At 57.9% G+C, this 25,647-nt stretch overlaps 6 protein-coding genes across 6 annotated transcripts; 3 read left to right on the top strand and 3 right to left on the bottom strand.

The window, feature by feature from the left end:
* Positions 1 to 837: 837 nt before the first annotated feature.
* On the bottom strand, positions 838 to 1,891 carry DCS_05178 (putative protein family UPF0406; the record flags this gene model as incomplete). The annotated part of the gene is made up of 2 exons (XM_040802484.1): positions 838 to 1,463; positions 1,549 to 1,891. 2 exons carry the CDS (start codon positions 1,889 to 1,891, stop codon positions 838 to 840), a joined length of 969 nt encoding a protein of 322 aa, XP_040657517.1.
* A 1,434-nt stretch (positions 1,892 to 3,325) lies between these two features.
* Positions 3,326 to 4,324, top strand: DCS_05177 (uncharacterized protein; the record flags this gene model as incomplete). The annotated part of the gene is made up of 1 exon (XM_040802483.1): positions 3,326 to 4,324. The coding sequence occupies one exon, from the start codon at positions 3,326 to 3,328 to the stop codon at positions 4,322 to 4,324; it is 999 nt and encodes a 332-aa protein (XP_040657516.1).
* A 489-nt stretch (positions 4,325 to 4,813) lies between these two features.
* On the top strand, positions 4,814 to 8,555 carry DCS_05176 (uncharacterized protein; the record flags this gene model as incomplete). The annotated part of the gene is made up of 5 exons (XM_040802482.1): positions 4,814 to 6,374; positions 6,526 to 7,025; positions 7,244 to 7,398; positions 7,468 to 7,840; positions 7,971 to 8,555. The coding sequence occupies 5 exons, from the start codon at positions 4,814 to 4,816 to the stop codon at positions 8,553 to 8,555; spliced, it is 3,174 nt and encodes a 1,057-aa protein (XP_040657515.1).
* Positions 8,556 to 9,018: 463 nt separating this feature from the next.
* DCS_05175 (uncharacterized protein) lies at positions 9,019 to 12,482 on the bottom strand (the record flags this gene model as incomplete). Its single annotated transcript, XM_040802481.1, has 4 exons — positions 9,019 to 11,014; positions 11,067 to 11,606; positions 11,664 to 11,936; positions 12,004 to 12,482. The coding sequence occupies 4 exons, from the start codon at positions 12,480 to 12,482 to the stop codon at positions 9,019 to 9,021; spliced, it is 3,288 nt and encodes a 1,095-aa protein (XP_040657514.1).
* A 5,393-nt stretch (positions 12,483 to 17,875) lies between these two features.
* On the top strand, positions 17,876 to 19,874 carry DCS_05174 (uncharacterized protein; the record flags this gene model as incomplete). Its single annotated transcript, XM_040802480.1, has 2 exons — positions 17,876 to 19,432; positions 19,524 to 19,874. 2 exons carry the CDS (start codon positions 17,876 to 17,878, stop codon positions 19,872 to 19,874), a joined length of 1,908 nt encoding a protein of 635 aa, XP_040657513.1.
* A 611-nt stretch (positions 19,875 to 20,485) lies between these two features.
* Positions 20,486 to 25,028, bottom strand: DCS_05173 (Cleavage factor two protein 1; the record flags this gene model as incomplete). The annotated part of the gene is made up of 5 exons (XM_040802479.1): positions 20,486 to 21,003; positions 21,068 to 22,313; positions 22,368 to 22,541; positions 22,591 to 22,907; positions 22,967 to 25,028. The coding sequence occupies 5 exons, from the start codon at positions 25,026 to 25,028 to the stop codon at positions 20,486 to 20,488; spliced, it is 4,317 nt and encodes a 1,438-aa protein (XP_040657512.1).
* Between the last annotated feature and the right edge of the window lie 619 nt (positions 25,029 to 25,647).

Genomic DNA, 25,647 nt, shown 5'->3' with positions numbered 1-25,647 from the left:
CGAGGCCACGGCGGCACCGTCGCTCCTGAAGGCGTCGATTGCCGCGCCGTGCAGCAGGACGGCCGTGGGAAAGCCAGCGGCTGCGCTGCTCAGAGCGCGTACCCGGACCCTCGGCCGTCCGGCGTACCTGTATGTGCTGGGCATGGACGGTGATGGGTCATCGCAGGGCACCGCCATGCTGCCGTCTGGCGAGTTCGATCAAGGCGTCGTGCTCGCCCGAGTACTTGCTCGCCCGAGTACTGGCTCGCCCGACTCCCTTCGTCGCCCGCGAAGCATCGTGGCCTGAATCGGACTCTGAACGCGGTGCAGTGTACTCGCAAGTGCCCTGCCAAGCCAATAGGCATGCCGCGGTCGTTTCTTGTCGTTTCCTCCTGTACGGAGTAGGTAGAAGTGCATGAAGCTTTACTCTACAGCAGTTCCCCAACGAGAACGGGGGGATGAAGAGGTGCAGCACGGAGTAATGCTCCGTACCATCGATGGTGTGCTCCGTAAGTACCTCGTAATAGCTCGTTTACTCCCTACTGGTAGGCGATTGGTGAACTCTCGGTGCATTCCGCACCGGAGGGACTTGACCGGCATATCAGCCAGTACTTGAGCCCTCGCCATACCAGCAAGTACTTGCTGTACCGTATATGACGCACTCACTCGTTGCTCGCGACTGCACCTTCCCTTCTCAACCTTCGTATTCGTATATTACGTGTAATGATAGGACGAGTACGGATTGCAAAGTAGGCAGGAGGTGCGGAGGCCCTTTGTCCTCGTTGGGACATCGTATCGAGCCCAAGGCTGCGCCCGCGAGAACGACAGCTGGCATCGTCTGTGCTTCGATCCTTTGACCTACGGAACGCTCCTCGACTGGCCGAGTGGAATGTGCTTCACCATGTTCCCAATCTTGGCCTTGACGCCTGACACCTGCATCTCCCACGAGCGCGAGTCGCGGAACGGCTCCTCGTCGAGGAGGTGGAGGACTCGAAGCGACGCTTTCTCGTCTGGCTGCTCAAAGGTCCATCCGACGGACACGTGGAATGCCGTGTCGGCCGCTCCCTTGTCGCTCTGCTGGTAGAGGGTGGGCTGCTTGTACAGGCTCGCAACGGCGTTGCATCGCGATAGCAGCCCCGTGAGTTCCCCGTTGACCCGGCCCGTCTCCGCTTGATGGCCGCCGACGACTCGGAGGACGAGAAAAGTCCTCTCCGAGTCGGGCGACTTGAACCAAGCCAGCCCGCTCGGGTGAAGGGAAAAGGGATCCGTGCCACTGCTCCGGATGGAATGCGAGAGCCTCTCGACGAAGCCGTCCTTGTCGGCCGTCGGCAGGCTGAGCGGCCGAGAGAGGCTGATGTGAAGGGGTAGGGGAGAACCCAAATCGCTCGTCAGGAAGCTGTGCAGTTTGATCTCGTCACCCAGCTCCGCCTCGACGAGCCGAATCAGCTTCACCAACGACCCATGCTCGTCGCTCGTCGGATGCCCTGCCGCGTGCACACGTCAACGGACCACTGGGGACGCGAGGGGGAGGGGACCGGACGGCACTGGACGGGACGGGAAACGACCTACACTCGACGTACACGTGCGACGGCCAGATGCCTGGAACGTGAGGCGTCTGTCTCCTGCGGCCTTGGTGTAGGCTGGGGTCGTCGACGATGCTGCGACGGACGGTGGAGGCGTAGAGATCATGAAATGCTGACGGCAGCGGCGGCATCTTCGACTCGGCAGCGGCGCCGTCAGCCGACTTCGACCTCGACTCCGACCCCGACTCTGATTCGGACCCCGACTCTGACTCCGGCGCCGATCGCTCCTTGTCACCACTACCTTTGCGTCGCTTTCTTCTCGGCCGCCGCCGCTCCTCAACCGCATCGGCTTCGCTCGCCGACGAGGAGGAGTAGTCGACAAGCGCCATTGCCGCCTTTTCACTCAAGCACGGCTCAAGGCAAGAATGCGAAAGGAAGCAGGAAGAAAAGCAGGAAGAATGAGTGTGTGAGGCGTTTGGCCCTCGCCTCGTCAAGACCGCGCTGGGGCCTCGAGAGCCGTCGGAGCAAGGACGGCGAGACGGGCCTTGGGCGATGCGAGGCTACATGTGCTTATCCGTCGGTGCATGTTTATGGTAAGCATCCGTCCTCCATGGTACCACCACTGGTAGCTAGCTAATACTAAGCTAGCTACCTGGCACTGCATGCAATGTGCAGAATACAACCGTACGACAATCGAGCCGGTACGAGTCCAAAGTTGAGTTGCACAGGATGCAGACAATCTGCCCGATGATTTACGTCGTACAGGACTCGCCCAGACGATGACACGTACAGTGTCGAGAGCAACGGATCGATAGACGGCATGCAGCCATTCGAGGTGATTATCTCCAAACCACGTGATGCGGCACGCCTTTCTGTTAAATCTCGGGTATTTGCCCACAACCAGCTCACCCTTCGCTCAACTTTAGTCCTCCGAGTCTCTTTCTTGCCAGGCCAACCCAACTCCTCCGGATCACAGATAGCCTATTTCGGCCCAGGCTCAACTCAGCATCCCTTCCTACTGCGGTATTGGAGGATTCTGCTCAGGTCTTTGAAACTTGTGAGCGCACCTGTGGCGGTACTGACGTTTTGGTAAACGCCTTCACGTGTGCATGTACCCCCACGCCTGGCCATGCTGTGTTACTTGGCCGTAACCGCATTTGCAGATAATCATCTCAGCCTTAGCCTCGTTGCTTTCCTCGCCCCAGGCAGGCAGCCATGGGCCATCATCAGTGCAGCTGTTGACCTCGGCCTTTGACCCTTTTCGTCATGTTTTCGTCACTCAATTCATGCCGCCGCAAGCCAGCGATTGGCAAAGATACCATTGGATCCGAAATCGGAGCAACTTTGCGTGGAACGTCAAAGAACCACGAGGGCCAAATGTGCGACTTGGCCGTCATCGCCGTGGCATGTGCCGTGTGATACCTTGCAAAAAGCATGACTTTCTTGATATCATTGGTGTAGTCGTCGGTCCAAGAGCGGAGCACCCCCATGCTCTCAGGCCGTAAGCGCAGGCGTACGCTTCTTTGGAGTGGAAACATGGATCTTGTGCGGCATGGCGCCTGCTCCCTCTGTCAGGCATGGCGTTGTTACGGCGCCATGATATTCCTACTCGCCTCCTACTCGCGTGGTCCCTACAAGGACTGCGACAACGGCCTTTCTTCCAACTCATTCTCTGCCAGGCTTGGGTCGTACATAAAGCTCGTTGACCGTTCAGCATCATGACAAACGAAGCTCTCTCCTAAAATTACAAAGCCTCCGAGGACGACCGCTTCATCTCCAGGTTGCGGTGCCGCCAATATTGACCAGCCTTTTTGACATTCGCCATGGACGACGAATACGCAGACTTTGACGACGAGGACCCCCTCCCCTGCTATTTCATGCCCAAGAAATCGGAGTCCGCTACGGCTGGAACGCTGAGAACCTACCGTCCCGGGAACAGCGAAACGGGGCTGATCTACGACACGGAACGACACGCTGACTATCATGTCACCGTCGAGCGCCTCCTGGGTATGGATGGCTGGGAGTCTCCCAACTCGAAAAGCCCCATGACGCTTCTCATCCTCAAGCTGGCAGTCAACTGCCGGAGTAAGTCCAACAAGGCGACGAGAGTCACGGCGAAGCTGGAGTTTGAGAGCCGGCCGTCCGGCGAAAAGGCCGACCCGGAAATCGAGACCTGGGCGCCATTCAAGGAGCCAGAAAGAAGCAACGCAACTCTGGTTGGCGTGAAGAAATCAGACCGAATAGAGGTCGGCGCCGGAGTCAAGGCGGAGTTTGCCGAGCTATCGGGTGCATGGGGCAGTACGGAAGAGCTTAGCTTCGAACACACCGCCTTCGACATGAGGACTGCCTTCCCCTTGATGAACGAGGATAGCGGCAAGCGAAATGGCATCGAATGGTGCTTTTCACAGAACAAGCTGCTGGGAAACGACCCCCCCCCGGTCATCCACCTCGCAGTGCTCCTCCGGCGGGCGTCGGTGACGGCGGCATACGTCGTCAAGTTCGAGATTGATGTAGTCGCCGGCACCATGTTCAATCTGAAGAACAACATACTCAAAGTGTTTGGATGCGGACCCGGAATCACGAAGCCCTTTCTCGTTCAGCCGGACGTTGATGCCCCCAAGGTCCGCTATGAGGGGCATCACATTTTGAAGCTGACGGAGAGCTACAAGAACAATATGGGAGAGCTGGGAACCAAGGATGTGCTTCACCGACTCGTATTTCCAAAGCTGCCGGCTTCAGCACAGGAAGCCGGCGCCGTGCTTGTGGAAGAGAGTCAACTGCACCTAGCAGGGATGAAGGGATCAGGCGACCAGGGACTATGACAGGCATCAGGGGACCAGGGAAATGATGGGCATCAGGCGGCTAGCAGCGGTGAAGGCGCCGACGAAATGGCATGGCTAATGATGTGCTTGTGCCGTAAGGAGAGGCAAACCGTCAACCGATCTGCATATACACAAAGAGAAATCAATGTCTTCACTCATCAACGGAGTATTCACGTAGGTGAGTGAGTACTGTATGTCCCTTTAATGACGGACCGATATTTATTGCAGACAGGTGTATGCACATGACGCCGCCACTCGATCAGCCAAGAGTAAGCAACGTCTGATGTATTCCAGGGGTTGCAAATGAACCCCTCCTTGATTGATCCAGCTCAAAGGCATCCAGCAGCGAGAGGGGAGCGAACCCCTTGTCTGCTGAAAACCGTACAACTAGATGCCTTCGTCCGCGAAGTCTATAGCCATGATTTGATTTTCAATATTACACTGGCGACGACTGTCGACGCATGACCTGAAACTCGTGACGCTCACATTATGGCAACAACACGTACCGAGAATGAATGGACCAATGCGAGTCCAACGGAGAGATCGCCCGGTATACAAATCATCGACCACATCGTGTCGACACTGCCACGTCCCGTCTCCACGACGGACCATCCATCGTTTGTCGAATATATTAAACAATTGTATCACGGTTTTGTCACGGCGATCACCAAATCCAAGGATTTGGGTGCTCACGACGCCGTTCGAACCATCCTTCAAGCCGAAGAATACAAGCACTATATTGACGACTGCGTTCGATGGAGCCTACTTTTGTTTGCCTGCAAACAAAACCAATCTCAACGCGGAGATATTCTCAACGACGAGGGCAGAACTGAGTTGGGCAAGCTCTTGATCCAGATAAACCCCGTGTTGGCATTCCAAAGATCCGGGCACAGCCCGATAACGGGGGAGTTTATCGATGGTGGTAAAGGGATGATGGATAAATTCAACTCGGCAGGCACCCAGCACCAAGAGGTCCCGTTGACAGAATTTGAATGGAAATGCTCAAGCAAAGCACATCTACATCACAAACAAGCTTTGCCCAGGGCCAAGGATTTGTCACCTTTCGAACACGCTGTGAGAAGCGGCATGCTGCCCCTTGTCGATATTCTCTTCAACCAACTACAAAATTCCGCTATGAGGCAGCACGTGGACCGAGGGTTTGAAGAAGAGATTTGTGATGCACTGGAGCTCGCCATGATGAAGTTCGACTGCGACTCTGAGAACATGCAGATATACATGAGCATCATTGAACGAATATTGAACTTCAACCAGCGAATTGAACAGAGTGAAAGGTTTTACAAACTTGCCGTGACGAAAAAATTATGGGCAGTAGCAGAGAAAATTCTGCGTTTAGCACCACGAGATGCGACATCGTTAACTTGGATCATAAACATTCTGAGGTTTGACACTGCCACGGTGGCGAACGCGACGCTCGACATGTACGGAATCGGCGACTGCTTCAGCCTCAAGGTTGCAACATGGATCATGGAAAATAACCGGGAAGACGTATGGACGTGGAGTAGAAGCCAAAAAGCAGCGAGTAATCTGATAAGATCGTCGCGGGAAGTGGCCAGGACACTGTTGACAACGGCGGTTGCGTTTGATAGAACATGGGGAGCAGGCAGAATCTTGGAACTTTCCCCAGGCGCATTTGATCGAGACGTTGTATCAAACCTCATCCGCCTCGGCCGTTGGGACATGTGGGAAACAGATTCGGTCCAAACGGCCTGGGAATCACTCAAGCGTATCGACCCGGGCCTCGATTTTCTCACAGAAGCTGTCAGGTGGCAGCAATACAAATTTGTGGAGAGCTTCGTGAATGAGGACCCAATGTCGGCCATCAAAGGGACGGATCTCGAGCCCTCTCTATCAAATATGCCTGAGGACCGAAGCGTCGTTCCGCTGTGGCACAACAACTTTGTCGAGTCCGGCAAAGAGTGGAAGCGTAGGGAAACTCCCTGCAAGGATATAAGGAGGAAGCTTGTTAATGCATGCATCAAAGTCGTTGACAACATGCAGGCACTCCGGCAGATATTGGAGAGATCAAATGGTACGTTGCATCGCACCCTAGCCTTGGTCCCCCGTCCCCCCTTCTTATTATTATTTTTGTTTTGACTCAGTTCAGAACCACGTAAGACCTGCCGTATTGGGTCCCACTGCTGGAGCTTGAATCGTCACTCATTTCTGCGAACCCTGGGTAGATGGGGAGCTTTGCTTTGAAACCTCCATGGTCACAACCAGAAGCCACACATTCAGCGGGTTCGTCCAGAGCTTGACAAAACAAAATGCTACCCATCTCGAAGGGCTGAACTATGAACAGACACTCCGGTATGCCAGATTTCCAGACCTTGGCTTGGAGAGCCAGAAGGGTGAAGATCCCGATGTCGACCTACTCCAAGAGAATGACGAAGTGTTTCAAATTCTCGACTGGCTTCGCGATACGCACATGGTGCAGGAAATTATTCAAATTCAGGTCTTGGATCGGATGTACAAGCCACATGACGAAGCACGCATTGGCGGTTATTTAGACAAGTTCCACGTGGCCATTCTTGACTGGAAGTGCTTGGACTTCGCCCTCAGCGTTGATGTTATCACACCCAATACGAGAAAGAATCTCAGAGAGCTATACCTCTACTGGAGCGGAAAGCGAGCGGTCATGAGCCACTGGCTGAGTGTAGGGGGGATTACTACTCTGGAAAAGGTGCGTTCAGATTCAGAAAGCAGGCCTTGGCCGACTAGCAACTTCTATCGTCATCGGCCAGCGAGCATCTGTTAACTTGCATCCCTTGAAAGCTCGAGTTACTTGAAATACACCTCGTCAATGTCAGTAGATCATGTACAACTAAGCTCTGTGCTTCGTCCGCACCATGGAACGGCCTTCGCTGACTGACTCCTCGATTATGCGGTCTCCTTATGCAGGACACATTGAACGCTCGCAAAAAGCGGGAGCTGCTGAATCTTGCCAAGTGTGGATTAAAAGTACTCGTCAAGGAGAAGCCGAGACTGATGACTTACGTGCATGACCGAAAATGGATTACGAAGGCAGGTGTCACGAAAAAGCATCGTCCCCATTTGTAAGCCCGCCCTACTTTGTCATGAATGGAGGTACTGTGCAGCTAATCAATGACAAAAACAAACGGAAGAGCGGAGGTGGCGATTCCAAAACTGTGGCCGTTCATCAAGGGGTACAGATCGTACGTGCCGTCACCAGGGAGCCCCTGGAGGCCAACCAAGATTGCCGTCTTGGACAGTGGCATCATGAGCGTGACGGAATCGAAGCCGAAGAATGAAGAGGATGGGCTCGGAGGACGCGTTATGGAGGATATATTGAGTAGAATTCAGAAAGGCAGGTCGTTTGTCAATGAGGATCTCCACATGGGGTCATGGCACTTTGCGTCAGATGCTCATGGCACACAGATGGCCAACCTCATTGGTGCCGTCGACCCCGGTTGCCAGTTCTTCGTGGCACAGGTCACGGAGATCAGGAACGGTGTTGAGCCGAGCCGTGTCGTCGAGGTATGCTTCCCCAACTTGGCTTCGTCTTCCCCTGCATATCCATTCCTTCACGGGAGGCATACACATGCACCAATGGTGTGCTGCTTCTTGTACTTGATCTCTAATGAAAGGATGGGCTTCCTATCTACAGGGAATCCTGTGGGCCATCGAGCAAGAGGTGGACATCATCTCGATGAGCTTTACAATACCCGAGATGAACACTCAACTACAAAACGCAATCGACGAAGCCTACAGGCTCGGAATCGTCATGCTATGCAGCACTCATGATGAGGGCTACAACCAGAGAGCCGCCTATCCAGCCGACTGTAAGGAAACGATCGCAATCGCCGCGGCAGACGAGTACGGCTCGGTGACGAACCGCACCTCGTCCAGCTACGACTTCCGCCTCCAGGCCACCAATATCCCTGCGGGTGACATACAGTACGTGGAAGCGGAGAAGACGGTCTCCGGGAGCTCCGCGGCCACCGCAATCGCGGCCGGCCTTGCCTGCTTGATACTGTCATGTTACCGCAGTGAGCAGCAAGACTTGCCGGGGGGTACCAGATGGAAGTCGCATCTTGTTATGAAGATTTTCAGCTCCATGACGGATGATGTCGAAAGGAAGTATATTAAACTTGAAAAGTTTTGCGGTCTTCGAGAGCGGCAGCGGAATGGCGAGCCGGTCATCGTGGGGGACATGGTGCATGACATATTTGGGAGAGAAGTCTACCTGTGACGAACCGCGTTTTCCATGGAATGCTTTTTCTTCTTCGTTTTATCATCATCAGAATTGTCACCATCAAGAAATATATTCGAGCATCGTGGGGGACATGGTGCATGACAGATTTGGGAGAGAAGTCTACTTGTGACGAACCGCGTTTTCCATGGAAGGTTTTTTAATATTTTTTTTATTTATTTTATCATTATCAGAATTGTGACAGAAGTATACTTGTGACGAACCACGCTTTCCATGAAATGTTTTTTTTTAATTGTTTCTCTATTTATCATCATCAGAATTGTCGCCACCAAGAAATATATTCGTAGCAAGTCCTGTCAAAGCCATGACGCATTTGGGAGAGAAGTCTACCAGGGCCGAACCGCGTTTTCCATGGATTGTTTTTGATTTGATTTTATCATCGTCATCGGAAGAATCGTCACCATCATTTCAAGCAGCTCGTCTCCGGGGATAAACCGAGCGGTTAGCAGCTGAGCACCCAGGACCAGGAGTTGTACAGGTCATCCAGATAGCGAGATATCTTGTCATGGCCGTGCTCTCGCGCCAAGTCAGCCGGTGTCATACCCGTCGCGTCCGGTGCCAACATTTCAAGCAGCTCTTCTCCGGGAATGGGCCGAGAGGTGAACAGCAGACGCATGACGTCGAAATCACCCCGCAGTGCAGCCAGGTGAACTGGCCCTCGACCATCCTGACGCTTGTACTGAAAGTTGGGGCTTCGGGTGAACAATTCAATAATCTCACATGAGTCCTCACCTTGAGTCTCGCTCACTGCCAACATCAGCACATTCAGGCCTTGAGGGTCGACGGTGAGTTGGTCTGCCCCGTACGCCACAAGACAATCGATGGCGTCATAGCACCCCCATCGGATGGCTGCAAAGACAGCTGGGGTTTTCCCCTCCCCTCTTGTGCTGCATGGATTTGCTCCGAAATGGAGAAGGTGTACCATTGCCTTAATATCTTGATGCTCGATGGCAACGTGGAGGGCAGGAACGGAGTTGTCGTCGCAACAGTTGGCGTCGGCCTGGCCGCACATGAGGAGAAAATGACAGACTTCATGCTTTCCCTGTTTGACTGCATTCAACAAGGCCATGTCCCGTCTCGCTTCGTAGGGTTGTCCATTCGGTGTGACGCATTGAACGTAGCGCGGGATCTGTTCTGTCACATCCCAGATTGCCTGCTCCGAAATGTCGTCCTTGCCACCACGGTACCTGCGGCAGAAAGCCTCCAAGCGCGGGATCCGTATAGTCAAATCCCCGATTATCAGCTCCAAAATGTCGTCATTGACAGCAGGGTCGTCATAGTCACCACGGTGCCAGCGGTCGTCCTTGCCACCATAGTGCCTGCGGCAGAAATCCTCGAAGAGCTGCATGAAGAGCCCATGACTCCGGCTGCCTCCTGCGTAATGCACTGGCGTCCGGTTCGATTCGTCTAGCGCGCCCGAGGAAGCTCCCGCAGAAAGCAGGCGTGCCCCAACGTCCTCGAAGCCTCTCCTTGCTGCTTCGTGAAGTGCCGTGAGGCCTTCGCCATACCTGATATCGTCACTGTATGCAGAGAGGGCCAGGGCCGCTTCGACGAGGGTGACCGATCCGAGCCGCACGGCCAAGTGTAGATTGGACATGGACGCGATGCGAGACTGCAACTCTCGAAACCCCAGACCTGCTTCTTCGGGAACAGGATGGAAGAACGCAGAGGCGAAGACGACGGGGAGGACGAGTGATTCGCAAAAGAGTTGCTGAAGGCGACTCTCGATCGTATCGACCATTGTCCAAGCCCCATCGACGGGACAGTCGGCGTCGTCGTCCGAAGCCACGGCCAGACAGGACGGCTCGGCCGCTGCATCATCACCTTCCAGGCTCGCATGTTCTGATAGGCCGCTGGGTAGTTGCCGCTGCTGTTCTCTGCAGTAAAACGACCAGCAGCGCAGAGCGTGATCCAAAAGGGGATCCTCCAGCAAGAGGGTCTTCATCGACTCTTCGGTCACGTCGGGGCGAAGAACGGACTTGATATCCGACCGCTCGATGGTATCGAGGCAGAGGACGGCCATGGTGCGAACGACGTCCTGGTTTTGGCCTGACCAGACCTCGGCCATGACATCTCTGGTAAGGTCGGAGATGTGAATCAGTGAATTGCCGTGGTCAACCATGACGTGGCCCCTCAGACGATGCAGAACGTGTTGTGTGCTGAATGATGGTTGAGCGTCGCACAGGTCCGAGCAAGCCGCCGAGAGCACAGGCTCGAGAACACGGAGCGAAGGCGGATAGGGGGTCAGCGATAACCAGGTTAGAGTCGTCCTCGCCAGCCGGCCCGTGAGGCTCGCATCGCCATCCAGGCCTCGTAGATCTTGGGCCACAATCTTTCCAGGCCCCCCCTTCTCGAGAAGGTTGGTAAGTTGATCGATTGGTGTGCCGCCATGGAAGGCGTCGGCAACGACGCGCGCGAGAATGATCGCGTTCCCGAAACTGCGAGACGTTAGTTCAGCGAGATGGAAGCAGCATGCCGTTCAACACGTACGACCCGTTCGTCTCTGCCATGAGCCGTCGAACCGGCTCCTCTCCGAGATCCAGGAGGGATCGGCCGTGGTCACGGCACGTCGGCTGGGCGAGATGGTCTAGCTCTTGCCGGATACATCGCCGAATGCCGTCTTCGTTTCTCTCGAGATCCAGGTTGAGCTCGACGCAATCCACCGAGTGCCCTCGCCGGGAGCTCGTCCGGCTCGTGATGAAAAGCTTGCACTTGAGGGAGAGCAGGCATCGAAGGATGGCGTCGAAAGCGTCGACGTCGTCCATGTTGTCCTCGTCCCAGGCATCCAGCACGACGTGGACAGGCTGGCCAATCGTCGAGCAGACATCCTTGAGAGCGTCGAGAAGGTGCTGGAGACATGCGGGTCCGGGTTCCGAGTCGAGCGACGGTAGATTGTGAAGGTTCGCTCGATCGCATAGCTGCCACAGGAGACTTGCCGCCACCCGCTCGGCCGACTGAACCTTGCGCCAACCGAGGAAGTACGAAGAAAAGATCCGGTTTGACCGGTCCAGCGCATCGACAACGCGCCAACTGCCAACGTGTTAGCACGCACGGCCCCCCCGACGGCGGCGACGGTTTAGTTCTCACCCGAGAGTGCTTTTCCCGGTGCCGGCAACACCGCAGCACCAGAGCGGCCGGCGATCGCTCTCATCCAGAATCCAGTCACTACTCTCGCAGGTGGCTGGGAAGTAAGCCTCGACTGCTTCCCGCAGATGTCTTTGCCGCCGCGCGCTGGAGCGAGCCGAATCTCGCGAGGGGTTGGCGCGGCGATCCACCTCGGGAAGGGCGTGGCAAAGTTTGATGGCGAGCCGCTTCCCTTGCTCCTCGTGATGGGAAGAATGCGCGACGGGACCGAACAGCCTGCCCAGGTCAGATTGCTCGCATCAACAGGTGTTACGTGTTGGGTGCGGGGAACAGATGGACGTACGATGGTGCCATGATGCCGATTTTAGATACGACGAAGCTCGAATGCAATTTCTCCCACCGCTGGAGCTGCCGCTTGTTGGCCTCGACGCGGCAGAGTAGCTGGTGTAGTGTATCTAGTATTATCGCCGCTTGGCGTGCGATGGAATCCGCCCTGGCGTCGCACTCTCGACGGATAGATGTCGTCCCGGCGGCCTCGAGCGTCGTGGCTTTCGCAGCCTCGGCTCGTAGAGTATTGCACACGCTCTGTACAAGGGTGAGAGAGGGGACGAGAAAAGAGCTAAGGGCTCCGTTGGACAATTCTCGAGCGATGGTCTGCTCGTGAGGCAGCAACAGACGAAGGACTTGCTCCAGGTTCCGGTTCTGGCCGATGGCTTTATCAACGTCGGACCGGAAGCCCGTGACTTGAGCGAGCAGCAAGTTGCCGAAAGTCCGGTATTCGCTTTCGAAGATTGTCCCTAGGAGACCGTCAGTGCAGATCATGCTGCAGTATGGGCAGCCAAGTTGTCGTTACGGTCCATGGTTTTTATGGCCGGGACGATGCCCGATGAATGGACAGCACGGCAGGACACGACGTGGACTGCACTTTTTCAGAGGAAAGGAGGGGCCGAGACGTGAATGGGCCGATGGTGTGACGGAGACGGTGCAGAACCGAGATGCCGGAGCGCAGGACAGGAGGCGAACCGCGCACTATTTTGGACGGGAGGATCTGCGAAGAGGTGAAGGCGCAGATGGTACGACTGAGACGGTGCAGGAGGAATAGACGTGAACGCAGGACACGAAGCGAGCTGTGCACTTTCGAAATGGCAGGATCTATCAAGAAGTGAGGTCTGTGACCGAGCGAGGGCTATCCTTCTTCCTACCGGACGAGCGGCAGTGATTTTTTTCACTCGACAGACGAACCGTGAGTCTTTGTTCATGCCCTGTTCGTGTCCGGTGCTTCCGGACGAGCGGCAGTGGTATTTATACCCGCCAGACGAATGGGCGAGTTCTTTGTTCATGCCCTCCCTGTTCGTGTCCGGTTCGTGACCTGTTCGCATTCAGCCTAAGGATAGGCAACAACATCTTCCTTTGTTCAAATTCTGTTCGTGTCCGGTTCGTGACCTGCTCGCATTCAGCCCAAGGATAGGCAACAACATCTTCCTTTGTTCAAATTCTGTTCCGCGACGAGCTTGGGCCACCCTCCTTTCACGCCATCCCTTTCACGCAGAAGCATGAAACGTGATGGATGCATGCAATCCTTGCCTCCGACGAGCCTAGAACAACTTTCCCTGTTCGTCTCCGACGATGGACATTGGCCGCGGGTCGGACGGTGGATGGGCAGCTCAGCAGCTCGTGGCCCCGTGACAGAAGGACGATGTTCATTTTGCTTTCCACGCGTCCCCGTCAGGATGAAAAACTAGCCCACGGCCGTCTTCTCTGCGTCCCAGTCATTTTCGGCCGCGAATGGCAGCTAGGACGCCATCCTGCTGCCGTCGATGAATGGTTGCACGACTTGCCGCCAGATGGCCGAAGGAGAGAAACGAGTGCGGCCAGAGGGTGGAGGCAAGAAATCCTCGTCAGCTCGAAGGGAGGAAAAGAGGTTTTGGATGAAAAGAAAGGCAAGAAAGGCAAAAAGGGCAAAAATGGCAAAAAGGGTAAAAGACTAGGAGGAAAGAAGGAAGGGCATGAAGAGGAAAGGACGTTGCGACTTTACACATTGCCAGTCACGGCCCGTGATTGGCTGCGTTGTTGGGTGATGGCTGGCGTCTTCATAGGGGGCCTCGACAGCGAAGCTGGCAGCATAATAATAGTACGAGCGCGACTCTGTAACGAGCTCAAGACGGCTGCGTGCCAATGCCAAGGGGAAGACGGATTCGAGGTGCAGACATGTTTGCACGTATCGCTACTGAATCCAAGAAGGCGGGCGCGTGAAGGTGCGCACCCCCTGGAGTTGGCAGCACGGTGCCGTTTGCTGGGCGGGACGAATGATGGCCGCACGCATGACGGAGTGCTTACATGAACAAGTAATACTCCGTAATAACTCACTGCACTATCCTTGCGTGGAGACCACGGCCTGTACAGTACAGTATCCATCGTGACAATTATTACAGGCTTGGCAGCAATATGGCAAATAGCAAGCACCATCCTAGTATGCAGTACAATAACTTGAACGTGCCGTAGTAATTACCAAGGCGTTGAGGTACAGCCGGTGCAAGGCATGGAACATGGTACCAGGTGGCACCGGCACCAATGGCACTGTGCTGTATCCACTGCAGGCGACTACACGCACAGTGCCATGGTGGTAGGTGCAGATTTGCAAGGCAGCACCAGAAGTGTGCCGCCCAAGTACATCATAGCACTACGCATACTTGCGGCGCTCAGCGCTGTTATTGAGCATGTGCCAGGTTAGTAGGAAATGGCACTGTGCTGCGTCAGCGGTAGGCACTACCTCTGTGCATACTAGTATTACTTGTAGGGGGATTACGGCGCCCAGCACTGTACGTACAGTACATGCCCAAGACAACTAGGTGCTGGAGCTGCGTGGAGCCCCAGACTTGTCACGCCTCTACACAAGGCATATTACCTACTACTAGGTAGTACTAGCTGTACTTGCAAGTAATTCTTGCCGTGGCGGTACAGAACCCACACACTGGTACAGATCTATTTGTCGTGTGCTCCCTACATGTGCATGACCCCAAGAGCATGCTCCTGGCGGATAATTGTGCATGTAGGTACCTCCTTGTATTGAACACCTACCGTTGGTCCAGTGGCACCGTGCTGCGTCAATGACGCGTCCGACCTTGGTGCGTGCTGTGCGAAGGTTAGTACCTCACGTGCAAGCGAGTACTAGGTACCTAGTACTCCGTACTACAGTACTGTACTCCGTAAGTAGGTGCAGTATTCCTCGAGGCCAGTGGCCAACGTGCCAGTACTGGTAATACTTGCAGTGCCTGTTTGTGCAGAACCCATACAGGCATGCACTTTGTCCCGCACACCTACGTGTGCTCCCTACTGGGGACCTAAGTACATGGCCACAAACAGCACAGGGCATGCTGCTTGCTATTACCTTAGTAGGTACCTAGTAGGTTAGTACCTATGTAGTAGGCATCGCTCGCATGCAGTTCCGGTGGCGCTGGGCTGCGTCGATGACGGGTGCTACCAAAGTTGGGACGTACGGTTTCAACGTCGTAGTAGGTGGGTGTGTAGCCAGTGGACAACGGTGCCAGTACAGGTTCCATCACTTGCAGTGCCGGCACAGAACCCAAGGCACCTAGGTACCTAGTAGTAAATACCTACATAGGTACCTTAGTAGGTAAGGTAGGAACGTAGGTACTAGTAGTATCTGCGCATGCACTTGTCCGCACTCCCAACACCGAGGCGAAACGTGTGGTGGTCCGTACTAGGTACTAACCTAGTACTCATGTCCCTACCATTGAAGTTAAGGTATGCTCGTACAAGGCCGCAACGAGTACGGCGTACGATGCGCTGCGTACTAGTATTACTCCGTAGGTGTACGTGTACTAAGGTACCGTACCTAGCACATTGGCATGATCACCAGCATGTGGCCCCGCGACACTGGGCTGCGTCGGTGATGGGTAACACCGTACAGAACTACTAACCATGGTGGTGTACTGTGCTTAGTGTCGTCAAGGTAGCAGCTTGTCCTGCACACCGAGGCGCAAACGTGCCCTCCGTACACGGCCACAACGCATACAGAGCGCAGCACGCTGCTCAGTACCAGTCATTAGGTGCCAGGAAAACGGGATGGAACACCACAGCAGTCCAGCGGCACGCACTGGGCTGCGCCAGCGACAGGTACCGCCTCGTCCATCGTCCAAGAGTACCTGGGCGGCACCGTGCAGGTACATGTACGCAGCCGTGAGAGCAACGCCGTCGTCCGATGGCACGGCGCAGTTCATCCCCCGGTTCCGGCCGAGCATCCTCGGTCGGCCGTCGAAGCCGAGGTAGCAGAGATGACATCACCGTCATCCGTCTCGCTCGTCGTTCCCAAAATAAACGCATAGTATCTGGCCGATGGGCGGCGAGCCGGCGGGCTGGCGTGACGTTACCACACACCTCGCCGCGCTAGGTACCTCGCACCTGGGGACGCCGAGCGCTAGCGGTACCTGCTACGAAAGGCCGCAGCACCTCGTTGGGGCGAGCGCCGGTGATGTGGTTCACCACGACGGTACCAAGCACCTAGCGCAGTAGGGGCCCAAGTGCACTCATCCAGGTACTAGGTAGGTAGTACTTTAGTACTTAGGCACTACACACTCACTGTACGAGCGAGTGCTGGGCGGAGAGCAAGTACGGAATGCAGTACATGCTCAGAACTTGGGTCCCCTCCCCCGCCGCGCCAGCGGGATGCAGGCTCTCCCCCAACCGTCCCAGCATCCTTGCCCTTGCTTGCCCTCGACGGTTTGCGACGACATGGACCGCATGCGAGATGTGTTCCATCTGCAAAGAGCAAAGCTTCTTTCCGCGGCCAAGGTGAGATGAAGCGCGTGACCTGTCCTCGAGACGCAACGAGGGCACTTGCTTCGTGGCAGGTGCCGGGAAAGTATTATTAAATAATTACCGGCACTGCTGAATCCGTATGGTGGCACCTCGCGTGGTACCCCAAGGTACAGCGCCGCACGGGTTTGCGCTGGGGATACGTGGTCGGTACATGCGCGCAGCTGCCGCAAGCTCCAACGCTGCAGCAGGTACCAGGTCCCAGTTCCGGTCGATCGCTTGCTTCTGGCACTAGCGCTGCTAGTAAGCAGGCACTAGGTACGGTAGCGCTACTTAGGTACCTAGCAGGTAGCGCTGGCACGCTGGCACAGCACAATGCTGCTGGGTCCTGAACCGCACAGCGGTATTACCTCGCCGAGACTTTGCTGCCCAAGTATACCCGTCATGCACCGCGCATCGGTAATACCTGCTCGGTACTGCACAGAGTACTAGACGGACAGAGTACGGACTGCCACACCTGGTTACTTTGCGTGTTGCAAGTACCCGGTACTTGTGCGCACAATGACAATGACGGCGAGGTGTTTTCGGGGAGTGCTCGTACGCACCCAAGGCACGACCCTCGTCCTCTGCCAGCAGGAAATGGCGGTCGAATCGTCAAGTGACGACAGGCCTTGACTGGACGGCATCGAGCCCAACCCCGGCGGCGGCGGCTCACGCATCGACCTCGATCGCCCTCCGTACAGTACGCCTTGCGTCCGTCGCGCTCCTTGGTGGTGCGCCGTGCAGGCGAGTGCCAGCCAACCTACGACCAGTCCCCGGCGAGCGCTCCCACGCAAACTCTAAATCTGCCCGCCCCAGACTGGCCCTCCTTTTGGACAGGCGGCGTGGAGCTGTCATCGCCGTCGAGCCAGTCAGTGGCACGCCATGGGCGAGAGGAGAAGCCATGCGGTACGACTAGGAATGACTAGGTGTCGTCGAGGGTCGACATCCGCAGGAAGCGGTGGAGGTGCTGATCTCGCCGCCGCTGCTGACTGTATAAGTAGGCGTACGCCCCCGAGGAGCGGCGTCTCTCGTCCATCGACCGATCATCAACAATCTTCCATCAAACGTCGACATCGACATCTACAATCCTCTCTGCCTCGCATCGTCGGACCAGCGACGACGAAGAGCAGCAAGCACGGAGGTCGTCGTACGAGAACAATCCCGCCCCGCGAGTTACCCGTCCGCGGCCGGACTCGCTGGCAATCCAGACCGAGCCGAGCCGAGTCGGTTTCGGCATCACGCTGTCTCGGATCCATCAACCGAACCAGCTTCTCGGGAGTCGAAACATTGTCTGACGATGGAGAAGGAGATGAACAAGGCCTGGGTGAGTACGACCATGTCCCCGCCCCCGTCCAAGTCAACGTCCCCATTCCCACGCCGGTTCTGTTCCCGCGAGCATGGCCGTTCCCGTTCCCGTTCCCCTACTCTTTAGCCTGTCAATCCATCCCTCGGCACAGATGCGGACGAGCGAAGCTGCTGCAAGCGATGCTTTCGTCCCATCGGCCGCAAGGGATCGATCCCTCGTGACCGACTCGACAGCTGGCGGGACGCCAAGGACGAGCTCACCATACTTACGCCTGTGCCTGTACATTCTTGGCATCGCCATGGCAGTGGGGCTGACACCGAGACAGGCAAAAGAGTACATACTCGACCCGCTAACGGCACCTGAACCGCATCAGGAGTCGGCCATGGTCGCCGGCACCTCCATCTCTCACCCGCCGTCGTGCCGGTACGGTGACGCGCGGGCCCGTCCGAGCCACGCATCGCCGTGCAACTCTCCGCGTCGTCAAGGCCGCCGAGGCGACACCGACGCCAAGTCCAAGTACGAGTACGAGTACGATTACGAGTACAGGTACAAGGACGGCTACGACGATGACGACCACGTGCTCGAGCACGAGTACGAGTACAAGTACAGGTACCCTACACCGCCCTCGTCGAAAGCGGCGAGTCCGACAGCGACGACAGCCGCCGCCACCGACGCCAACGGCAGCGACAGGCGCAGGGGCAGGCACCACTGGGACGTAGACGCCGACGGCAAGAGCAGGGGCGTCGACGGCAAGGGCGACTTTGCGCGCGACTCCAAGAGCAAGAGCAAGGAGCCGCCGAGCCCAAGCCGCCTGCCGCCGTCGAACCCGTATGCGAGCGCCGGCGACAAGCCGGCTACGTCATTGAGCCAGCCGCGCCTGCGTCGTGAGCCGACGGCCTTGAGCCTCGATGAAGCGCCCCCGCCCGCCTATTCCGAAACGGCCGGCCCGAGCGACTACCGATTGCGGCAGCCTCGTCTGTCTCAGCAGCCTCGTCCGCCTCAGAAGTCCCAGGGGCATCGTCGCTATCTCAGCGTCCCCACGACGGCCTCGTCCTCGGCCCCTCGCCCCGACAGCTGCGGCCCGTCGTCGTCGTCGTCGTCCAAGAAGCACGCCGGCAACCACCACCATCACCACCAGTATAACCAGCGCAGCCGCAGCACGAACGCGAGCGCCGCCGCACCCTTCGCCCGCGATCTGGACGGCCCCAGCTCCCACCTCGCGCGCTACCCGGGCGACATGGCCCACCGACCGCTCGACATGATCCGTGCCAACGTTCGTCAGGCCGACCGAGGCCCCCATCGCCACCGCAAGCGCATCTCCGAGACGGACACCATCGACGCCCTCGACACCATCGGCGGCCGGTACCACCACGGCGGGCCTTACGACGCGACGCTCGTCAGCCGGAACCTCGACAAGCGTTACAGCCCCGTCGCCGCCGTCCAGGCCACCAACATGGAAGCCCTCCGCGCGACGCCGCGCGAGAACATCATCGACAGCCTCGAGCGCCACGTGCCCCTGCAGGGGACCTCGTCCATCCCCGCCGGCGACTGTGACATGAGCGGCAACGTCATGCGTTACAACGAGGGCGCCGACCTCATGAGGGAACCCGACGCCGAGGGCGGTGCCTACAAGCGCTGGGCCGGCGTCGTACGTCTTTTCCCTCGTCCTGCCTCCCCTTCCGCCCTCTCGCCTCCCCGTCCCTCCCCGATGCCCAAGCTGACCGTGCCGTCCTCCCCAGAACTACCACCCCGACGATCTCAAAGGCAAGGGCGAGCCCTCCTTCACCATCGAGCGCGACCTCAAGGCTGGCAAGCGCCGCTCCCACCTCGGCATCATCCCCGACGGCGACGCCATCGAGATGCAGTCCGGCGTCAACGACAAGCACAAGGACGGCACCATCGTCATGGAGCGCAGCCTGAGCAACGTGCCAGGCGCTTCCTCGAGCGGCACAATCTACGGCCCCGGCCCGAGCTCCGCCACCACTGCTCTCGGCCGCAGCCGCTCCACCGGCCACAAGCTCAGCGACGGCATCAAGCGCCGCTTCGGCAGTCTGCGACATCACAAGTCCCCCGCAGTCGACGAGCAATGAGAATCGTACCGCCGCCGCTCCCGTCCCCGACATTGGCCGTGGGTGGAATCGGCGGGAATGCATAGACGTCATCGCGGTACTTGGTAACGCACCTTCGCCCGACGAACCATCTGTCATCGGTGCCGTCGTTGCCGAAGCGGTGAGGTGCAGAGCATGGCAGTGAGCTTCGGCAAGTGTGTTTTATACATCGGTATGCTTTTATACATCCAGGGATAGAGAAGACAAATTGTCTGCGAATAAATACATTGTTACGACTCCATATCCTTTTGCGAAGCTTTCGGATCATGTGCGAGGAACGTAAATCAGATCAGCTAATTGGCACACGTACCTTGCAAAAGTGTGCTGCGTATGCGAAGGGAATGACGGGCCTGACAAGCTTTAAATGCAATACATGCGGTGAAGGTGCAAGGAATTGTCATCAGCTTCGGCACACGTGCCGTACAAATGTGTGCCGCGTAGGCAAGGGGAGGGATGAGTCTGACAAGTGTACGTGCATGCACGTAGAATCATCATTCGCTAGGCTTTTTGCTTCTGTTGGTCGTCATCCTATCCCATCCACATCCACCACAGGACCCGGACGGAACGGAAGCGGGCCGGGTCGACGACGACCCTCAGTAGTACGCCATGCCGTTCCAACCCAACACCATCTCCAAGTCTGCCCGCAGGTCGACCGCGCTCTCGTATCCCCCCTTGCTCGCCACCTCGCTCCTCTTGGCCGCGCCCAGCTCGTTCCACCGCGCGAGCACGGCACCGTCGACGACGGCCCTGCCCGACGACGCCGCCGTCTCGACGCCGATGGACGCGTTGCGCGCGTTCGAGTCCGCCATCCGGTGTGCCTTCGCCTGCAGCCCGCCGTGAGGCGCGAGCGCCGGGAGGAGCTGGTTCGTGACTGACAGGAGCCGGCGGTACGTCGACTCCGGCACCGGCGTGAGCGCCGCAAACTGGCCCGACGGGGAACCGAGGAGGAGCATGTGCGGCTCCGCCGCCGACGATTGCTGATTGTGGTGCGCCCTCTGCGCATGGTTCGCCGGGAGCGTCCGCGGGAGGAGCGCCATCGACGTCGGCGCGTTGGGTGTGACGGAAAAGGAGGTACGGTGCAGGAGGAGGTGCCCCTGAAGGCTCTTGGGATCTGGCCGCCGTTAGCAGTTTGCTCCCTCAAAGGCGGCCGCCGTTGGGGCTCCGGCTCGACGTACGATCGGGGTTGAACTCGAGAATGTGCATGTCCCCGTCCGCATCCACCGCCACCATCGACAGGTCCTCGCCGTCGGGCAGGAAATCGGCCACGAGGAGCGCCAGCTTGCCGCCGCTCTTGCCGAGCACCTTGAACGTGTACGGCTCCTCCGTGTACCCGGCGAACCACAGGCCCTTGAAGGAGTCGGCGATGAGGCAGAGGCCGGTCCCGGGCAGCTCCCGCGCGCTCGCGACGTGGCAGTTGAGGTCGAGGAAGGCCACTGGCAGCAGCGACCCGTCCTCCTTGAGACCGCGGACCATGCACTTTTGGCCCTGAGCTACGAGCATGAGACCCTGGGTGCCGATCTCGGCGATTGACGTCACGCCCCCTCGGGGAATCTCCTCCTTGGCGATGAGCTTCAGCCGCCGGTTGGTCTCCGGCCGCCCGGGCTCGGGAATGACGGTGACGATGTCAAACACTTGCACGCGACCTCGCGTCGGCAGGTCCTCGCCCTTGGAGAGCGCCGTTCCGACGGCGACAAGCATCCGCCGCTCCTTGGTCTCCTCCGACACCTCGAGGTTGAGCGACTTCATGCTCTCGATCGACTCGCACGGCTCGAGCTCGAGGCTGTGAATAACCGTCCACGACACCGGATTGATGAGCTTGAGGACGCCGCGGGCCGCCGTCGGCGGGAAGCTGATCGTCTCCTTGGCCCACTCCTTGTGGTAGTCGTCGTCCCGCGGCAGCTCCATCGGTTCCCGCACCGTGCAGGCGGCGACGTAGGTGCCCGTCGGATGGTGGTAGGCGATGTTGCGAATGTCGGCCTCCAACGGAATCTTCTTGACCGAGATGCCGAGCTCCGCGAGGTTCGTCGCGCCCGGCAGCTGCGTCACCCTTGCCACGCCCGCCGAGTCGGCGTAGATGAAGCCCCTATCGCAGCCTTCCGTGTGGAAGGGGCTCATCCCGCGCACGCCCTGCCCCTGCAGTCGGACGACCCGGGGCAGGCTCTTGCTGCTCTTCAGCACGAAGCTCGGCGACGGACCGGAGAGGAAGACGGTGCTGTATCCGCCGACGTTTGTGCACGACCGCAGAGGTACGAACCGGGGCGGTTCCGCATGCTCATCCTGCGAGGTATCCTCCGGACCCTGTGCCAAGGTTGCGTTGGCTGATTTCTTGAACAGCAGCGAGTTGGAAAGGGCTGGCTCTTGGCCGTCTGATGGATATCTGACTGGCTCGTATATCGTTAAGTCATCGGTGGAGTGGCGAACCTACGCCGTCAGCTGCCTGTCGCGGATGACGGTGAAGGAAGGATCCAGACGTACAATCAGGTGCGGTGCCTTTGACACGGCATCACCCAAGTCGGCCACCAGTATCTCCGAGACGCTCTCACGGCTAGCACCTCTCCTCGCCGTAAAATCCGGAGAGAGAATGGGCGGGATCGAGGTAAGGCACTCGGCGACGAAGACAGGCCGGGACAGGTCCGGCAACGAATAAATCTATCGGCGTCAGGGCTCGCTCAAGGTGGATGCTCTCCCCATCACTTACATGCAAGGCGCCGGAGGCGTTGAGCAAGAACATCATGATGGCGCCTGCCCCTGCTACGCCCTTGTCGCAGATGGACGGTCGGAACGATCCGGCCGTGTCGTCGTACAGGCAGCCTGCCACCCATTTGGTGGACTGCAACGGCCCCTCGGGCTTTTCCACCTCTTCCAGCTCATTGCTGCTGTCGATTTGCGCGATGAAGACGCTGCCGTCGTCGCGCGTCAGCAAGAGGTAAGGATCCACGATGCTCGCGCTCGTCGCCCTCGGCTCCGCGCCGGTCTCCTCGTCCAACATGGGGAGGATTTGAGCAAGCCCGAGGTCTGCGCGGTCAAGAGTCAGCGAGAGAGAGAGGAGAGATGGAGGGTGAGGGGGAACGCACCGCCGTCATAGCATCGAATCTCCGACTTGAGAACCTGAATGATCCTCATCTGCCTGCCCATCGTACCGGCTTCGACTGTGAAGCCGGCGGCAGGCTCGAATTCAGTGTCCTTCAACGTCTCGAACCCCGCCGCCGTAAGGGCATAGACATCCGACGTTTCATAGCCGTCCAGGTCAACTTTGGCCACAATCATGTATTTGTCGTACTGTGCCGGTCCGTCGTATTCTTCGCCCGCCGGGGGATGCGCTCCCAAGGACTTAGGCATCGGTTTCTTCACAGACAGAGCCCAGAAGCCACGAGCCTCGGGAAATTCAAAGCGCCCGATGACTTTTGGTTGAATCTGGCGGTTGAGAACGGCGATGGAGCCTGCCTTGCCTCGGCCGACGGCGCAGACGAGCTGCAGGTCGGCCGCCACCCCCCCGGACAGTGTCGCTTCCTCGCTGCCCGGGAGGAGCACGGGGCTTCCGCTGGTAAAATCAATGATGGGGGCTACGCTGAGGAGGGTGTCCGAAAGGCGAAAGGCCACGTCGCCCAATCTCGTCGATCCGTTCGTCTGCGACGGCCTCGCAGCCTCGGTGTCGTTGCCGTACAGATCGTCGTCGTCCTCCTCGTCAATGTCCAGATCGTCGATGTCGAGGCCCAACTCCGCATCGAGCAGCCTCGATTTCCTCCGCTTCTCCTGACCCTGCCTCCTAGTCCAGCCGAGGACGATGGAATCGGCGGTCTCGCTTCCCAAGAAGAAGGAATTCTTGTCGAGGCGGGCGATGGTCGAGACAGAACCCTTCACAAGGCCGGCGCCGTTCTCGGGGGCCACGAGCTTGACGCTGATGCCGGAAACGGTGCGGCCGTCGATGCGAAAGCACACGATGCCGAGCCGACCATCATTCGTGACCAGCAGCAGTTCGCCGGCGTCGAGGGCGAGAGGCTCCACGGCGCAGCCCTCGAGGCGCAGCTTGAGATCGGACTGGTCGACGAGGCTGAAGGAGGTTATCTGCTTGGCTATGTCGTTGACGGCCACGCCGTTTGACTTGCCAGATTGATCGATGTGAATCAGCTCATTCTGCCCGACGAGCAGAGCACCACCCATGGGCGCGGGAAGAGGGACGACCTTGAACAGGTCCTGAGGGAGTCCCGTGACGGACAAGATGGTGGTGGAGGCTCTCTGCTTCAGGTCCAGGGTAAAGACCTTGTACGAGAGATGATCCTTGGAACCGATGGCGGCGGACGTAGGCTGGCTCGAGGACAGTATGCCAAACGTCGGCTCGCGATACTCGTGCAGGAAGGCGAGGTGGACGGGGTGGAGCAGGGTCGGGTCGAGAAGGGGCAGACGCAGGACGAAGGAGGGCGTGTACTGCTTCTCGGCATCCACCTTGACGGCCGGCGACAGCTCCTTGGCCGGTCGCGGCCCGTCGAGGTCCTCGTCCCAAACGTCGAGGTCCAGGTCTTCCTCGGCCTGGGCAAAGGGCAGGATGGCCAGATTTCGGGTGCCGAACTTGAAGGCGGCGCACCTGCTTCCGGGGTCGACCTCGAGGAAGTTGACGTACTCCCCAAAGGAAAGCTCCCAGGGGGCACCGGACAGCTCGTCCTTTTCGTAGTAGTGTATCGACGTCGTCTCGAGCGTCCTCCGCTGCGGGTCCCACTCGGTCAAGGACATCTTGGCGGCCTTGTAGGCGAGAAGCAAGGCGTCGCCGCCCGAGGCGGTGCTGGCCACCTTGATCCTGGCGAGGCCAATGACGGTGCCGGCGAGCGGCATCTCGGCGACGAGGACGAGCTTCGTGTTGGAGGAGCGGTCGGTTCGGACGAGGAGGGCCTCGCCGCCGAGAAAGGAGGATTCGAGGCCATCGTCGTCGTTGGCGCGGCCGTCGAACTTTGCCTCGGCATTCGACGCTTCCTCCTGGTGATGGTTCTGGGGATCGAGCTCGGCGGAAATGGACTTTGTGGTGAAGATTTGGAGCAGCGAGCCTTTGGCGACGACAAGGTCGTTGGACGTGGCCGAGGTGAGAGAGAGGCTCAGGGAATGGGTGACGGCTGAGGGAGCCGTGAGCTCGGAGTACACCTGCATATCTGCAAGACCATTATTTCGTGCCCGCGCGTCGAATGAATTGATCGGGAGGAAGGCCGCAGTCGAGCTTCACCGACGAGAGCTGCGGCCTGAAGTTGAACGATGTTTTGGGAGCTTGTCACGGATCAACACAACTGCCGCTCCGAGCGAGGCGACCAACGCCTGCTGTACTTGGCAAAGCTTACGCACTGTTGGCCGCTTCGTTGCTTTTTAGCGGCCGATCTGTAGCGGATAGGTCCCGGCGGGTGGTGGCGACCTAAAATACAGCGGGTTTCAGCAGCACAACAAGGCAGGGCATTTGGCCATCCGATGGAGACGGGACCGTATCCACGTACAAATGCCCGACGAAACATGACTTGGTTGCATGTGTCGGCCATGCTTGGATGTACCAGATGCATTATTGCTCATTGCAACCAACGGTAGCAAGATGTTATTCGTACTGACTGCATGTGGGCGACAAGCACTCAGAGGACCATAATTACACCTACAGTGGACTCGGGCTCTCGGTGCAGGGCGGTACAGTGTACTTGTGGTACATGTACTTGTACGGCACGTATGTACAGAACAGTAGTGCGCAGAACTGCGCGGTAGTACATCGTCCTGTTCGCTAGCAATTGGT

This window comes from Drechmeria coniospora, chromosome 02 (assembly GCF_001625195.1).
Source record: "Drechmeria coniospora strain ARSEF 6962 chromosome 02, whole genome shotgun sequence".
Lineage (NCBI taxonomy): Eukaryota > Fungi > Ascomycota > Sordariomycetes > Hypocreales > Ophiocordycipitaceae > Drechmeria > Drechmeria coniospora.
The sequence above is the reverse complement of the archived record's forward strand: the minus strand, read 5'-3'. Positions and strand labels throughout refer to the sequence as shown.